The sequence below is a fragment of the Thermobia domestica genome, chromosome 3 (genome assembly GCF_964235325.1).
Source record: "Thermobia domestica chromosome 3, izTheDome1.hap1.1, whole genome shotgun sequence".
NCBI lineage: Eukaryota > Metazoa > Arthropoda > Insecta > Zygentoma > Lepismatidae > Thermobia > Thermobia domestica.
Window position 1 is genome coordinate 127,970,170 of NC_137456.1, and position 18,388 is coordinate 127,988,557.

The 18,388-nt window shown below is 36.2% G+C and overlaps 1 protein-coding gene across 1 annotated transcript in view; it reads right to left on the reverse strand.

Annotated features, from left to right (window-relative positions):
* Positions 1-18,388, reverse strand: part of LOC145680724 (uncharacterized) — a 59,749-nt gene that overhangs the window by 25,461 nt on the left and 15,900 nt on the right. The window contains exons 3-4 of the mRNA XM_081751668.1: positions 6,322-6,465; positions 3,518-4,465 (exon numbers count right to left, since the gene is read on the reverse strand). Of these exons, the coding sequence (XP_081607794.1) occupies positions 3,518-4,465; positions 6,322-6,465 (1,092 nt within the window). The remainder of the gene's footprint in view (positions 1-3,517; positions 4,466-6,321; positions 6,466-18,388) is intronic.

Consider the following 18,388-nt stretch of genomic DNA (forward strand, 5'->3'; position numbering starts at 1 on the left):
GACTCTTCCTGCACTATTCCCGCGTTATTTACCATAGGTAGAATCCTTTGAGAAAGAGACAGGCGACAAGTGCTTTAGTTCTCTATGGTATGTTTGTGACCGTTGTAGATATTTCAGTGGCTCTCTAGACACGGAGCTAACTGCTGATATCATGTTGGTCCCTCTTATTTCTTTTTTTCTTCAGTTCTGTTCCTTCTTTTCTCTTAGCCAAAAGAAAAGAATTTCACTTTTCTGTCCCATTTACAGCCGTAACCATCCCCCTCCTGCGCTGTCCAACTTTGACCACATGCAGGGGAAAACGAAGGAAAAGGAGGGGTGCCGTTTGCTTTGACGGCATTTCAGCAACAACCCCATCTGTTGCCAAAATAAGGAAACACTTTGCACTGCGATATCTTCGATTTGTCAAGGTCACTTGACTCCTTCCGACTCTTAAACTGAGAACTTAACAGCGAGGGTGCGACCTCCTCGCTATGTGCGCCCTTCATCCATCGCGACCTAAACACCGAGGTAGCGACCGCGACTTAAACCTCGATCTCGATCGCGAGGTATCTTCGGCATGCATTTACCCTCAGATTTTTCCACTCACTAGCTTCAAGAAATATAAGAAAGCCACATTTGTACTTTTGAGATAGTACTGTACTTGTACAATTGATCTCAGGCTCAGAATATGAACTGGAAAGAAAATTTACTGAACTTGTTGCAGCAAAATAAGTGTTTTTTCTTTTGGTTGATTTTCTAAAAAAATGCCTCAAGCGATATTGTTCTATTTCATAAATAACTGTTTAATTAATTACCTTACAATATGGCATTATTCATTTTTCACATTTTTTTAAAAAAAGTAATTAACTAGGAGAATAAATTTTGCTAGAATAAATTTCTCGAAAATTATTTTAACAACTTTTTCAAAATTATAAATAAATGAATTATTAAAAATATTAGAACATGACATTTTTTTTAATTGCCCAAGAGAGTTATGAAGTAAATTTTCATCGGATGGAACTTCTTGAATTCTTTTGGTTCATATTGCATAGATAAATGTTTCAGTAATATCTCTGAATTCTGGTATCATCAATTGAAGACTCGCTATAGAAAACAATATAAGTGCCAAGAACAGAGTTGCTATAATAGTAAAGACAAAAAAATTAGTAAATTGTGCCCAAGCGTCACAAAATAGAACATATTATTGCTTGGAAATATACTCTAGCATATAACGAAGTATGAGGCTCTAACTAACGCATAAACGTATTTTTAAAAAGTAAAATAAGTGAGACAATTGCAAGATGGCATTTACATTGTTTTTTACAGCAAGTCTTCACTTATTCAATTAAAAAAAAAAAAACGAGAAATTTTAGTGAGATAGCACGTATCTTTTACTAAAATTAAGTTATTGTCAGATTTTGCAGACCCACATACTTAAAGCATGATACAAGTTTTCTAATGTTCACGATCCAAGAGTTTACTTTTCCATTTTTAATAAATTAATAAACTTATTACTAAAGCCTAGATGTATAAGCACAATGAAACTATAAAATATGCAAATATATGCAATTATGCATGCAAATATGCATAATTGAAAAAAAAACGCCAAAATAGGGCCTAATCAAAAACAAATACACGAAACTAAATGAAATATTTGTGTTTTGTGAAATTCTACCTTATTCAAGGTTGTTTCAGTATATTATGATGGTCGTCCTCAGATTTTTTGCGTGAAGCTTCTGCCTCTGTCGCTGAAAAACGATTTGTATGGTGAAAATGTACTTTCCACGTTGTATGACGTCACAGGCAGGGGCGGATCCAGGACGGACTTCTGGGGGGGCGGTAGGTAGTAATACTGCTACTTTGAGCTACTTTTAAGAGCTACAAACTTTTTATGGATTGATTTATTTATATATAAAATAAGAAAGTTTCCCCTTCTGGGGGGGGCGATCGCCCAGATCGGCCTCCCCCGGATCCGCCCCTGGTCACAGGGACTTGTGAAAAGCAACATAGTTCTTCTTCGGTGAATTCTTTTTCAACATCTGTTCCTTCAGCGGGAAGCTTTACAGAAATTTTGTAGTATTTTGTAACCAGGATTTTTAAAGTAATATATGACTAAGGTTGTCGAATGCAATTTTAGCAACACCACGATCACTGAAGACAATGTTACAGAAAATTCTTTTATCAGAGAAAATGGATGCTATAAGGAATTATTTCGAGCCTCCAACTATTTTATAAAATCGGGTAATTTGGGGAAGTAGTCAAGCATGTACTGCGTAAAATATGGATTCAGTGAGAATAACGGTAGTGCATAAAACTGTAATACGCATTTCTAATGTGATATATTTTTAATAAATGTGCAACTTTAATTGAAAATCTTAGAATAAATAAGCGTTAAAAATAAGCATTTTACCTGTAAGCACTATCAATCATGATTAAAATTGCTTGTTAGGGTGCATGCTACGAACCACATTTCCGCATATCTTTAGAAGTGTGGAAATAAATAAACGTTTGCTTAGAAATCCCGGCTCTACTTATTATACATGTTTGTTCTCTATTCAGGCTACACAATCCGTTTTAGTAATGTCTGTTCTACCTAATATGTCTAGCCTTTTTATTGCTTTACATTTCCAGCTTTCCATATTGTGCTTCATTTACTTTAGATCATTATTTGTGTTTCTTTGTTTACGCACAAAATATACATTTTCTGGAAGTCTCCGTTTGGGGTAATGGTAATCACAAGATAACATTGATAAAGTTAATTTTCATTGTACGTTTTCAAATGAACGTTTTCACTGTACATTTTTAACAAGTAAAATGACACAAATGGCCTTATTTCTTCCAATAACTTTAACTTTATCCAATATACAGATTAGCCCAAAAGTAGGTACACCCCCTTGCATTGATCAAGTATAACATTCTAGTTTATGGGTTTATTTACTTCGGCTGTTCCGAGCTTAAGGTATAAGTAAAAAGACATTAAGAACAAATAATAAAGAAATTAAGTCTACCTGATGAATAACAATAAGAAATGATATACGATGCAATGAGCTGATCAGTACGGTACTGTATATCCACTTTTGGGGAAACCTGTATTACGATGAATGATGATCTCTAACCTTAAAAATAAGATAACAATTGTTTTATCTTTGTTTATTATGTTGTTATTAAGGGATTATTAATGATCGCTATTACCCCAAGGTGCACGAAATGAGGATCAATGAAGTTGCCATTCTTGTTTTCGGTATAGCTACTTTTTTGTTTAATCTGAATCGTATCTTACGTGTATAGAAGACAAACAAAGTTTTGTGATGTAGTAGACTATAGTTGACTTACACAGTATACATAGCTTTAAAAAGTGTTTGCGTTTGATGAAATATTTTCCTTAAGCGATCCCTATTACCCCGTTTCCTCGTATAATGCTTAAAATATGGTCGCCTAAATTATCATAATTGATATTTCTTGACAATAGAATTCATCTCAACAGCACTGTATATCATCTTCAGCATTAAAATGTAACATATATATAAATTGTACTTACGGAAAAATCCGATTGAAGAAACAATACATCCGAGCACATAAAACCCTCGCTGCTTGTTTTGCACGAAGTTGATACAGCCCAGAAAAATGACACATGTTGCGGCTATACCTGAAATCATGAGTAGCATAGCACTGTCCTGGAGACCATAATTGAGTTGCCAGTTGTGAACTGGGATTAGAATCCAGAATAGAAGAACAGAAACTCTGAGCACAGTCATTGATAGCAATACCGGAAAGAAATAAGGTTGGAAAACGGAAGACACTTTGAAAATCTTGGATAGTCCACAACAAACACGTACACAACAGCATTGGTTTGTATTTACAGGTCGTCTAACCCACAAAATATTCTCACCATCTTCGTCCTCAAATGAAAACACAACATCTTTAGGTCTTATGGCGCTTTGAATTTCTTCAAATAATGACTTGGGATTTTCTTCAGCCTCCGTATTCTCCATAAAAGGTTTAGTATTTGTGGAGGAACTAGGTTCCTCACCACAGTTTCGTTGTTGGTATTCCTCGTATAATTCTATTGAATCAAAATCTTCGTCTTCTCGCTGTAAATGAATAGGGCTTTGGTTTGTTAACGTTTTTAAATCGAAGGATTCTTTCATTTTATCTGTAGATGATGTATTGGAGTATTGAGGTAAAACTACTTCTTCTTCCTCCTCCTCTAATAAAGTATACTCTGAAATACGCTGCTGAGATCGAAACCAATTCACATTACGAAACAATGACACTCCTACAAAAGCTTGCATCACAATTCCTGTATGAAAGATCAGTGTATATCGCAAACTATATATCTCTAACATGTTGGCCAATATGAGTGGCATCAATAATTGACCAAGTCTCAAACCAAGTCGGCCGATCCCAAGAGCGATGTGTAGCTTATTTCTAAAATATCTCTCAAGTATAATATCTGTTTGAACTGTTGCTAGACTCATGCCAATGCCTGGAAAAGAAACATAGAAAATCAAGTCTTTGGATCATTCTGCTAAACAAATGCAGCAAACCACTTTTATATAATTCTCTAATTGTACCGTGTTATGTAAAAACAAATCAAGCTAAACTTAAAAATTTCACCCAAACGCAACCTCTGGTTTTTGGTACAAAATTATGCAAAAACAAAATGACTGGAAATTTCGTACTCTAACTTCAGAGAATTACAGAGTGATAGATATCTCCAATATTTTTGAAAGGTCGATTGAAATTTCAGCAATGTGATGTTGATAGAAAATTGCCATATATGTTTATTTTTCTCCCTATTCATATAATTGATGTAACATATTATGATACAATATAATGTAACAGAGTAAAACATATATAAATGATATTTTACATACCCTTCACTAACTTGCAATAATGGAATGAGTAATAGCGAACACATATACAACGAAAACAACTATAGCAAATTTCAGAAGTATTCATTCCCCCCCCCAAAAAAAATTCTCGTTTTTCACATTAATATAAAGTGTTTCAAAGTGCAAAATCTTGGAGGGATAGGGGAATTTTTTCCTACTAATAATTGAAATCACCTCCTCTAACAAGTTCTGACGATAAATGAAGTAACACTATTGTTAAAAATTTGCGAATTAATTCCAATAATTAACTGATGAGCTAGTGGTTAGCGGTATTCCTAATTCGACACAGTTTCATAATTATGAATTTTCAAATATGTTAACTCTCTTGGAGAATTCCAGTGCGAAGAACGCTTTTTTGTACTAATTTCTTAACTCCCTTCTTCGATTTCACACAGCGACTGTTTCTATTAACTTTTTAAAAATTGAACAGAAGGAAAAATAACTTTTTGTTTTTAAATCATGAAAATGTGTATTATATTCACTATAATATATTCTACACTTTGTGTATATAATATATATAAGAACAAATTATCAAAGAATTATGTATAAAAAATGCATTGTCTTCTAATGAGTCTTGCAATTTGCCTCTTGAAATTTTACATATAAAAAACCTGTAAACTTTTAAGCATGGACAATTATTTGTTGTTGACGCTACAAGAATTTACGATAATAATTAATTCTCCGAAACGTAATTTATTGAAATTTGATTCTTATGATCTTATCCCGCACAATCTTATACTTAATTATTTTTCTTGTGTTGTAACCGGTGGACCTGGTAAAGAGCAATATCGTAATTTCATAAAAATCTTGAGGAAAGTGGAAGAGTAAAGATGCTGTAGTATAATTAAGTAGTACAATAATATAATTCTCTCTCTCTCTCTCTCTTTATATATATATATATATATATATATATATATATATATATATATATATATATATATATATAGAGAGAGAGAGAGAGAGAGAGTTTTTTGGGATCAATTATTATTTTTCAGGTTGTGTTCAATGCAGGAAGTTTTACTCCCATGGAAATAAGTTTATTTCCAAAGTTTAGAAAATTTTCAACAAGTTTAGCATTCTTCGTTGGATTTGGATACTGCAAAACTTTTTTTATTATTATTATGTAATTTTTGTAGAAAATGTTATAACAATTTTTGGTAAGAGGAGCAATTAACTCCTTTTTTCACATAAGCAATATCACTGGTTCAAAAAGACAACTGTGATCTTATGTACCACACTGGTATTCGACTCTTAAAAGTGTTGTCTGGAAGATAGATTGTCAGCATCCTCAACCATTCTGCCCATGCCACCAAAGGCACGCCGTCTTCAAGCATGTACTCAGATCATAACATATTCAGAAATGTTTTATTTAGTTGTAGATTAGCACTATATTACAGTACAATTGTCTCTAACTTAAAACCAACCAACAAACAAAAAGTTTAGTTACCTCCCAAAACACCAAAGCACACTCGCTGGGAGACTAGGTTAGTTGAAAAACTGGTTAACAGCATTCCTGAAGAAATAAGACATACCCCACAGAAGGCTAGCGCTCGAGGAGAAGCAACTGATACCAGAGATTGGCTGCAGGGATCTGTAACATATTCAACAATATTTAAACACAGTAGAAAATTAAGTTACATGATGATATTGAAAAAATCCTATAATGAATCGAGGCCAGTGGGAAGGCAGACTAACTGCGTGACTACTCGGTACTTACATCTAAGGACTTCAAATAACTTTTTCCTTTCTAAATTATATCTATAGTTTAAGAAACACCACGATGTAAATGCTACATTTTACATTTTGTGAACTTAGTAAAATAATATTATATCATGCAGTGGTCGAAGTGAGACGAAGTGCGGTCGCCTTTGGTTTTTCAGTAATAAGGACATACCGTCTCTGGTTTTTCAAGACAATATTTAAACAGCCGGTATGTTGAGTTAAAATCATACTAAAACATACCGCCGCTGCTTTTTTTCCACTTCGAACACTGATATCATGCAAATATTTAATACAGTAACGACCACTCGTTAACATTTTGGTAGTTGCAATCTTATTTGAATAGTTACAGAACCATGAACATATAGTGTAGGGTGGCTTTGAATAGGGAAACTTACTGAGTAATTTAATAAAAAACGTGATTAATTGAAGACTTTGGCGCAAAACCCAGTCTAGTCTAAAAAGTGAAAGTGTAAAGGAAATAGCTTCGCAAGGGTTTTTCTTCGTCCCATTTTCTTCAAACTTGGCACCTAGACCGAACACAAACCGACAAGTATTTTTGCTTCTTTCAGAAAATAGGTTAACCCTTTGGGGATTCCATGGTACAATTTGTACCATACGGGTGTCTCATGGTACATTGCGTTATAACTCTCCTATTTGAGCTTTTTCGTCCGGGTTTTTTTGTTTGTTTTTTTGTTTTTCAAGTCCAGAGGCATTGTAGAAGACATTACGTATGGTTTCACACCTTCCTGCGTCGAGACATAGAAGGTGATGACATCATAATTCTAAAATATATATTTTCGTGTAATATTTTTTTTTGGGGGGGGGGGTATGTAAAGTATTTTGGCGGGCTTATTTTTGCACGTAGAAGATTGAAATTTTGCACAAATATTCAGTCCACCGAGTAGTATTTATCAGATTTTTTTCAGATTTCTGCGTTAAAACAGGGGGGATCCAGAGGGTCAAAAACTTGAAAAAAGGGATATTTTTACCAAAAAATCTCTTTCTTCGCGATTTTCCCGCCTTAGATACACGATGGGGACAAGTGAATGGTGCCGCCTGAAAGGCAGTTCTATTCTGAAGAGAATGATGGGCGAAACATGACCCTAGGGTAATTAGGGATGTCTCAGGGAATGTTTAAAAATTTCCCTCTGTATACGGGAGTATGGGACATTGTCGGTATATATATATATATATATATTTTTTGGCTTGCTTACTTTTGCACCTGGAAAATTGGAATTGTGCATAAACATTCAGCCCACCGAGTAGTATTTACCAGATTTTTTTCAGATCTCTGCGTTAAAACAGGCGGGTTCAGGGGGGCTAAAAGTTGAAAAAAAGGATATTTAGACCCAAAAAATCCCTTTTTTCGGGATTTTCCCGCCTTAGATACATGATGGAGACACGTGAGTCATACCGCCTGAAAGGCAGTTCTATTCTGAAGAGAATGGTGGGCGAAACATGACCCTAGGGTAATTAGGGATGTCTCAGGAAATTTTTTACCTGAGATCATGGTGTTTTACGATAATTTGGAGCATGGTGGGAATTCCTGATAAAATTTCTCCTGCCCTTGGTATTCAAGATAGAAACTTGAAATTTGGCACATACATTCAGTATACCAAGTACTATTTATCAGATTTTTTTAGATGGCTACGTTCACACAGGGCTGCTCCAGAGGGGCCCAAAGTGCGAGAAAAAAATTTTCCTCCGAAATTTTCCCTTTGACATCATTTTTCCCGCTCCTGGTATATGGTATGTGCATGCAAGTGGTACCACTTGAAAGCCAGCTCCATTCTGAAGAGAATGAGGTATGAACCATGATCCTAGGATAAATAGTAACGATGCAGTAGCTGCTTGACTGAAAGTCTAAAAAATAGCCCAAAAAACCGGAATCCGGAAAGGGTTAAGGGGGACAAAGGGCCCCTTTTCAAAAAAGGGTTCCCTTGATTAAAAGTGTCACTTTAAAGAAACGAAACCCTGCCGATGCAAAGATGATTTCAAAGTAGGAAATACGTGTTTTGACGTTTTTGCTAGAAAAGGATTGCAGGGGCAATGACCCCATTCGAAATGACAAAGGACTCCGTACAATCCTTACGGAAACTAATTTCGGTATAATTGCATGAAACCGTGATATATTGTAGATATTGGGTTCCTGAGAAAAAGTCTCAATAGGCACAACCACCAATCACTGACCGTTTGGCCACTACAGGGTCGCTTTTTTGGAAACAGAAGGTAACGGTATTCTGAATTTCAGTGGAATTGCTTCAAACCGTGATATGTTGTAGATATGGTGACCCTGAGGAAAAGTCGTAATGGGCACAACTATCACTCACTGACCATTTGGCCACTACGAGGCCACTTTTTCGAAAGCAACGGAAGATAGTGATGTTCTGGATTTCGGTAAAAATGACTGAAACTGTGATATATATTGTAGATATTGTGATCCTGAGAAAAGGTCTTAATGGGCACAACCACTAATCACTGACCGTTTGGCCACTACGATGCCACTTTCTGAAAGCAGCCGAGCCGAAGATAGTGAAATTCTGGATTTCAAAATGACAGAAACCGTGATATATTGTAGAAGATCTTCCCACTGTGAGAAAAGTCTTAATGGACACAACCATCGAATTTTGACCGTTTGGCCACTACACGTCCATATTTTTTTAAAAACAGCCGGGTATAACGATATTTTTTATTTCGATGTAAATGAATGAAACTGTGATATGTTGTAGATGTCGTGATTCTGAGAAAAATTGTCTGGGGCTTTCCAGGGTTTTCCTGTGTCCCGCAAGATGAACATCTGAATGTTGTCTATGCTTAAATGATGTTGGCTGCTACTCTCCTCATCCCTTTTCCGGGTTGTAGGATACTACTTTTCAGGGTTTCATACAATTCTACCAAAATTCCAGAGTACCCTTAGTCCTTACCTTTTGCTGTTTTAAAAAATGTGGCCCCGTATATATAGAATGGATCAGAGACACTCGTAGGCTAAATATTTTATTTTACACCTCATTATGTACTCACTCTTTTCTTATAAAAATAATCATTCTATCATTTTTTTTAAAAATATAGGTGTTGATGGCAGTAATTAAGAATTACTTATCATCTTCTCGGGTGCAGAATAAGACATGTTCGAATTTACATAGGCGTATTGGACCTCTCAAATACTTTGGATCCCTCCCAGCAAACATTTCTGGGTGTTAAACTGGCAATCCTGTTTGTTTTGACGTTCTTCGATTTTTGGCTTCTGTTACGTAGGCCTATACATTCTGATCCTACATCTGGCGGGTTTCAGTTTGCTTTTCAGAACGTATGACACTGATAAATAACCATTGTTTCGCCTTATGTGGGAGTATATGTTCATTGTGCATTGCTTACAACCAAGACGGATGATTTGGCATGTAGTTTTTTACGTACGTGTGTGTGTTGGTGTATATGTGACATTCGCATTTCATATACCTATTTTATATCAACTGTTTTATTTTTTAGTTATTAGATTTACTTGCATTTTGTGTGCTCTAATTCTGTAAATAACCTACAAATTCTGAATGAATTCTATAACATGATTGCTGTAAATAACTTACAAAAAAAAAAAAAAAGCAATTTGACCAACTCTCCACTGAGGAAAAATTCACCATTAAGGCTTAGACAAAACAAGCAAAGGGCAATTCAAGAGGGTGTTCGAAAAAAATCCGATTTAAATTCACAGGACATCTTATGGCAGCAATGTTTTTGCACTAGATATATTCCACAATTTATTTTAATTTTTTCTAGATAAACTTTGAATAAAGCGTGTTCAATTTACATTTTTTTTATAACACTAATCTCTGCCACGAACTGTCTTCAGTCTAGGCTGCAGAGGAATTTGGATCACTGTCAGAGATTGGGTTTGCTAGAATGAATTGTTCGCAATAATCTAGAAAAAAAATATTTAGTGAATCTACAAAGCTTTTGAAATTAATAATAACTGTGCATATCTACGTCAACAAAAGGAGAAAGATGTTTTTCCACATCGAAAAGAATTGACACTTTCAAGGAATTGAATGTCCCAAGGAAGATTATCGCCGAGAAAGACTGGCAATAAGAATACCAGAGTTCAACCATCATATATTAGGCAGATTTGCTCCAATCAAAGAGAGGAGAATCAACTTACTAAGTAAATAAGGTGACTAATCGGATAAAATGTTCTGCATTATTTTTTTTAATTTTTAAAACAGAATTTTATTTAATTTCACATGTTCCATAGCATTTGCATCTAAAATTATGCTGATTAGTCAATGAGTCTCCGATCGTTCGTACTGCAACACCCGAAACCACAATCCACTGGCCGCCACTGAGATTAACCCTATTCTTGGGATGCTGAATTTACATGAAAAAGTTATTTCCCGCTACATAAAAGATTAAATAACTACTATTTAAAAAAAATACCCCTTTGTTATAGCATTTTTCATGCTGACTTTCATACATAATACATTAATTCTCTGTTCTTTTTTTAATACAGTAATTCTGAGATACAGGGGTAGACAAAAAAATCTAAAAATACTTTATACAGGACACGCAACTTTGGCCCTCCTGTACACTACGAGTTGCGGTTGCCGATCGTTTTTTTGTTTTCAATGTGTCATGTCCTCTTCCGCCAGCAGTAACAAGTTCACCTCTGAGTGTCGTGGTGTGAAAGTGGTGCGGTAAAATGGGCGACCTGATAGACTTCCAAAGAGGCATGATCGTTGGTGCCCCTCTGGTTGGAGCTTCAGTGGCAACAGTGGCGAACATTGTGGGGATATCGAAAGGCACTGTGTCCAATGTCACGAGGGCATGCACAATTCATGGGCAAACGACGTCTGCAAAGCACAACCGTGGTCGAAAGACAATTCTCCCAGATAGGAACCGGAGGGCATTAAAACGGATTGTAGCAGCTAAAAAGAAGACCACTGCAATTAAAAATACGTCTGAACTCAATTTCGGCCTACACTTTTGCAAACGTTTTAGAATTTTTTTGTCCAACTCCTGTATATGCAATTATAACAGTTTACTTAAGAGATTCTTTCCTGTTACAGGTAGGGATGCGCTCGAGTCGAGACATGTCTCGAATCTCGACTCGACTCGACTCGAATTCGAGTCGAGATTCGAGTCGAGACACACTTTGTAAAATTCGAGACGAGTCGAGACAAACGTATTTCTCGACTCGAATTTTCGAGTCGAGACACGAGTCGAGTCGAGACGGCTCTTAAAAATCTCGACTCGACTCGAATGTCTCGAAAATTTTTCTATAATTTTTAATATTATTTTGAAGAAAGTATTCACTCAGAAACAGCCTTGAAACTAATTCCAGCTTTTATTCCTTCAAAAAGGTACAGAACGCATAAAATTAATAGTTAATCTTTAAAGATCAAGATTTAATTTTCAGCTCAATTCAGTTAATTAGAACTAATAGTTAATGTTGTTGTATTTGGTTGTACCGCAAATATAATGATAATAATAATAATTGATTATCTAGTTTGTATAAAACTATTATCCGTAGTTTAAATCTAGTTTGTATAAAACCATTGCGATAAAGTGAACTTCATAAATTCTCTGAATGAGCAGTTGATAGTCTATAGTAATTTAGCATAGTTATAATTATTGTTTTTGTTCCCATGAACGCAATAGGGTTACGTAACTTCTGGATTATTCGCTTGCCCAACTATTTTGAGGCTTTAATATGTTGCAGCATATCAAGAGCTACGGATAATATATAATGAAACATTTGTTGTACATCACATATTGTGATACGAGACTATTTTACATAGTATATCTTATCTAATATAAATAAAATAAAGAGTTTGCTTGTGAGTTTGTCTGTCTGTTTGTGTGCGACCTGGGGACCAGACGAGTGGACCGAGAGTTCCCAAAATTTGGTCACGGGTACCTTGGTCCAGGCCCCAGATCAAGACGAAGCGTTTATTTTTAAATTTCGAACCAGGGGGATCTCGGAGGGGACGTTTACTGGGACCGACCTGGGGACCAGACAAGTTGACCGAGAGTTACCAAATTTTGGTCTCGGATACCTTGGTCCAGGTCCCAGTCTAAGGCAAAGCGTTTTTGTCAAAATTGTAACCAGGGGGGTCTCAGGGGGGCGTTAACCGGGACATGTAAAACTAGTAGAAAATCCAAATTGATCGACATTAGTATCAAATCCATAGTTTTCACGGTCGCTGAGATCAATGGTGACACTTCCATCAGCGATGACTTGCAAATTCAGCTACCACTGAATGCGGGCCGGGTGTCAGCGGTTGAGGAATACCGAGACATGTATAAATAGCCCATATTGATTGATACTAGTGTCAAATCCATAGTTTTCGCGGTCGCTGAAATGAATGGTGATACTTCCACAGGTGTTGACTTCCAAATACAGCCCCCATGCGAAGAATGGGTATATTAAGCTAGTATTACAATAAATGGACTGCTTGGATGCCAAGAACTAGTACAGATAAGTACTGTACTTATCTGTACCTTTCACTTCTGTGAATAGGTATTTTTTTAAAGGATTTTTGTAAACACTAAATTATAAAACAATGAACTACATACAGTAGTTATGGTTTTGGTTCCCAACATAAAAGAAATATGAATTGTTCACGAGATATTGAACTTTAACTTTCACTCCTGGAAAATTTCAATTTTGGAGTTAGGCCACTTCGCATCGAAGCAGTTCACTGTAAGATAAATACATTCCGCACATTAGTAACATAGTTGTTCAGGAGCCTTCGATTTCCATCCTCTTAAATGAAAGCTGAACGATTGCTTGGTACATGCTGACTATATAGGAGAAATAGTGTATTAAGTTTTCGAGCTTTGGTGCGTATCCGTATTTACACTCTGATATAACTTTAAGTTCACACTCAAATCGAGCTAATTGTTTAATACATTTCGAAAGCTTTTGTTTATATGCAGCTCATAAAGGAAAATCTATTTCATAATCGTAACACTTATGTACTAAGAAACTATGAACGTAAAATGGACTCGACCTAGCCTCGTGGCTGCTGTGACTCAGTGGCACAGCTTTCACCCTTGGTGTGTGAGGACTCCCCACCCAACACAAGTACATACTGATCATGTGTAAAGAATGTTCCTCGAGGTACATTGGAATGTACATGATAGGTACGTGAATAGAGCAATCATGTGAAATACACATGTAAGGAATAAGGTTACTTCCGCCCAAAAGTACGTGCATGACACATACCGAGGAATGTATCTATTATGTGTATATCACGTACCGTGTATGTACTTGACACATTTACTTGGCATTGGCATGTGCCAGGAATGTACTAGGCATGTCAGTAATGTTCCTTAGGGCAGTGCTATGCAACTGGGGGTGCGAGTACTTAAATACTAAAACCTTAACGCTTCATTTTTACGTTCGAATTTAGAAGCTTGTACTTTTAAAAAAAGCCAAGCAACTAACTCTGAAAATATATGCCCTCCTCCGGCATCTGTGTGGCAATTTAACTATCTATTAAAATACTACAGTAACATTTACGAGCGACCGAGCTCTAACCTATAATCTTAGCATTCAAAGCTTTGATTTACGGTTATTTGTGATTTCACGTTTATAACAAAGACAAATATTTTTAAAAGAGTGTAGTTTAAATAAATTACTGAAATAAATATTTTTCACAAAGTTTATCCTTTTAAATTATTGTTCAAAGGCCTTTGCCTTTAGTAAGCCTTCTCCGAAATACATGCAAATGAATTGTGCTGCCATCTTTGGAGCTCTTTTAAAATACACATATATGTTTCTCGACAATGAGATCTCAGAAACTACAGGCTCTAGAAAGATGACGTTTTCACTGATCGATTGCAAATTTCATGTAGATTGTCCAGTTCTAATTGAATATTTAAAAAACATGGTCACTATTTCTTTAGTACATTTTTACGGGTACATTGGAAGTGTTGAACTTTCAAAAAAATAAAATAAAATATCACATCCTAATCATTACACATTCCAACACCACACTGTTGTATATAGCGGTTGTATGACACACACAATATATTACAATGTGGCTAAACTCAGAAAGTGGCTATAGAAGTGAAAAGCATATGGCTAAAAAGCCACTATTGGCTCTTTGGAAATTATGTGACTAACGACGTTCTCAAAATGGCCAGATCTCGTCACAAAGTGGCTAAATTGGCAACCCTAGTCGCAATACGAAGCAACTTACGCACAACCATGCCATGGTACATGGGGTATGTGCCATTCACATTCCTCACATTCCAGTGAAGCATGTAAAAGTACCTTTCAAGTGTCAGAAATTCCTCGAAAGGCACGTACCTAGCGACACGTGCTATGCATATGAAATGTACATTTTTCAAGTACCAGGTACGTAAACGGTACATATGGAACTTAAATGGCACGTTCCTAGAATGTACCTGGTTGGGTGGGTCTGTATCTGTGTGTGTGTGTGTGAACTCCGTGGCTAGTGTACGCGTCTTTGTCGTGGAAGACTCGGGTTCAATTCCCGGCGCGAGCTCATGTAGTTCGGATTCCACGTTAATCAGTAGGTCTACACTTCATATATCCTCGCTGCTGAAAGAGACGGTAAAGTCAAAATCAACTCAACAATATATATGTGTGTGTGCTTATGTGAATTTCCTCGTGGCTGTATGGTTAGCACATACACCTTGATCGCGGGGGACTCTGGTTCGATTTACGGTGGAAGCTCATGAAGTTGTTACCGGTATCCCACTTTAAACTGTAGATTCATGCCTCATATAACCATATATATAATATATATGTCTTTGATACACTTATTTTCCGACTTGGAAGCCATCGAAAATTTCCGGACACAGAGTCCCGTAGACCGAAAATGAGAAACATGGCTACAGAGTAAAACTGCCATAAAAATTTAAGCTTTTTAGGCTAACTTAATCCTTATATATAATGCAACTAGCTTGGCCAAGCTATAATGAAGGAAATGCTATCATTTGCAACACTCTGAGAATAGAAAATGTTCGCCAGGTATTACTATCCTCCCCTCTCCTGCAGAATGAAAACCCTGACTAAAACTCAATATTATATATATATATACAGTGGCGGATCTAAGGGGGGGCTATAGGGGCTATAGCCCCCCCTGACGCTCGGGTATACACAGGATAAAATGGACTTCAATCCTGCTTTACACTGGATAAAACGGAAAAATATGGTTTAGCCCCTCCCTTGATCATATCCTGGATCCGCCCCTGTATATATATAACTATTTTGTGTAATGTAACAAACAGTGGCGGATAGTATTCATGTTTTCTTGCAGAGGTCCTTACGAGGGTTCGCTTCCATCTTCCTCTCCCCAAGAACTAATAAATTAAAAAATTGCGATTACTTGTTAATCTTGTAAAATTGCGATTACTTGTCAATCTTGTACAAAGGACGCAATTAAAGTCCCAGTGTAACACCCCTTCACATTTAGATTTTTGCCCTGGAAGAAAACCAGTTATTATTGTTTCTTGATTTCTCAGTCTCACCTACATAAACATACGAATAGAATTAAAGGATAGGACATGTTTAGAGTGCTTGCACGTGACATCTAACTATATTTCTCATCAAATGTGTCACAGATGAAAATGTCCGTTTGTACTGCCTCTATTTTCTGGTACACATGTTTCATTTATGTTGCTAAAATTCGTTAGGAAACAAGTACAGACTGCGCCTGTGTGCCTGACAAAACATAAATGTACTGGATAATTATTTCTTCACTTTCTTCAAAAAAAAAAAAAAAAAAGTAACCCATCTCATGTCGGCTAACAAAAGGAGGTAGCAGACCAAAGATAGCCGTTGTTTACCTAAGGCCGTTACACAGCAGGGGTTTCACTCAGTCAGAGAGAAAAAAAAATAATTTAAAGTTTCTACATTTGTTTTGAACTGCAATATACTTCTTCCTTTTATTTTAAGAACCATTTCCTTGTCATTTGTCTGCATCAGAAAAAAATGCAAAAAAATCACTAGAATGTGCCTATTTACCCAAAGTACGTACTAGATCACTAGTTCAATAGTAAAATCACTAAATCTAGTATTATACGAAATCATAAATGTGGCATCCCTGGGTTGGAGCGAAAGTAATTGTTGGAGTAAAAACTAGTCCGTATTTCTACTGCGTTCTGATGTTGAATTCACAGAAATGTTCAAAAATAAATTCAAGAAGTAAAACACGATCCTACAAAAGACTGTTTACTTGCTCACTGGTTTTAGTATTGTGAACTGAAACTCAAGTTGCAGTCATGTTGAATACTTCCGTCCCTTTCTAGTAGTTTCTACTTTACCACTTGAGGTAGGATGAGGGTCGAGTCGGAAGCGGTATGTATTGTTTATACTACTTACAATGTTACCCCCCCATAAAATATAAATTTACCCTTTCTCCCTTCCCTTTTTCGAATACAATGAACCGACTCTTTTACTGAAGAAAGATGCTAAGAGAAAATTGAAACATCTGTGTCTAAACTTTCTTTGAAGCGCATTCTTTTGTATTTGTAGGGTTTTGCGAGTGTTTTCACGTCAATATGAAGAGATAGTTAGCCAAATCTTTTACCATGGACTCCTGCTGCGAACTGACCGTGAGTAAACATAAACACCCGATCTCGCTGTGCTCAATTTCTCTCGCACACGTGAAATGGGTGTTGTTGTTTCCAAAACAAATAGGAAGTTATCTTGTGCTTTTGCATTTCTGCACGCACACAGGTACCATTGCTATATTTTAATGATCAGAAGAAATATCAAAACCATCCAATATATATGATACGAAACAGCTAACAGAGGGAGGCAAAGATTATAGTATACCAAGTTTTCCGCGTGGTACCATTATGGAGAATAAATATTTGATAAAGTCACGTAGATGCGCTTAAACCTATTGCATCTGTCCTTATAATTTTTCTGGTCTCATCAATTTCTCAGGAAAATACGTACAACATATGTCCAAATTCCATATATACTATTTCTAAACTAATGAGTAAACTCATTAAGAACACCAACTGATATCAATAAACAAGAAAGAAAACAATACTTTATACTTCTATCATTTGGTACACATCTCTATGAAGCACAGCTTGTTTCTTTTCGAAATAGCTCCTTCGTGTCACAGCTGTGGTTAGTTTTGTTTTGTGTTAGGATGAAAGAGAGAAATGCAACATTTGCTTTGCGGTGAAGTTATATATTATATTATTAAGATGAGCGGTGATAAGCGAGGTTTAACAAAGAGTGCCTTTCGGATGCACAATTTAACGGGTAGTTGCAGTCCGTGTTGAGAATCGAACCAAAGCTATGTAAGACATGTCAATATTGAGCTATTTTGTGGTAAAAGTGAACTTCAGAAACACACAAAAGACTTGAAACATCAAGCTAATGTAAAGCAATTGAAAAATAGCCTACCTATCGCTGCATCTTTTCTGTGGCTAGGAACATGCAGTGTGTAGCAACAAGAATCGTGTTAAGGACTTTTTTTTTCGAACATAACATTCCCTTCCGCACCATAAAAGACAATATAATGTTTGTTAAAAGAAAGTGCACATAATATTTTTAAATTTTGTTTGTGATCCTATCATGCATAATTATAAATAATGCCTTTCATACTACGAGAATGAGTTCAACTATACGTCATGGCCCTTCTAAAGCGGGGCCGCGGTGGCTCAGTGGTAGATCGTTCACCTCTGGTGCTTGGGGACCCTGGTTCGATCCCAGCTCGCACCAAGTGAACTTTGTGGTGGACAAACACCGTGTGCGTGGGTTTCCTCGGGGTTCTTCCATTCCTCCCACTTTCTTCATTCCACGATTT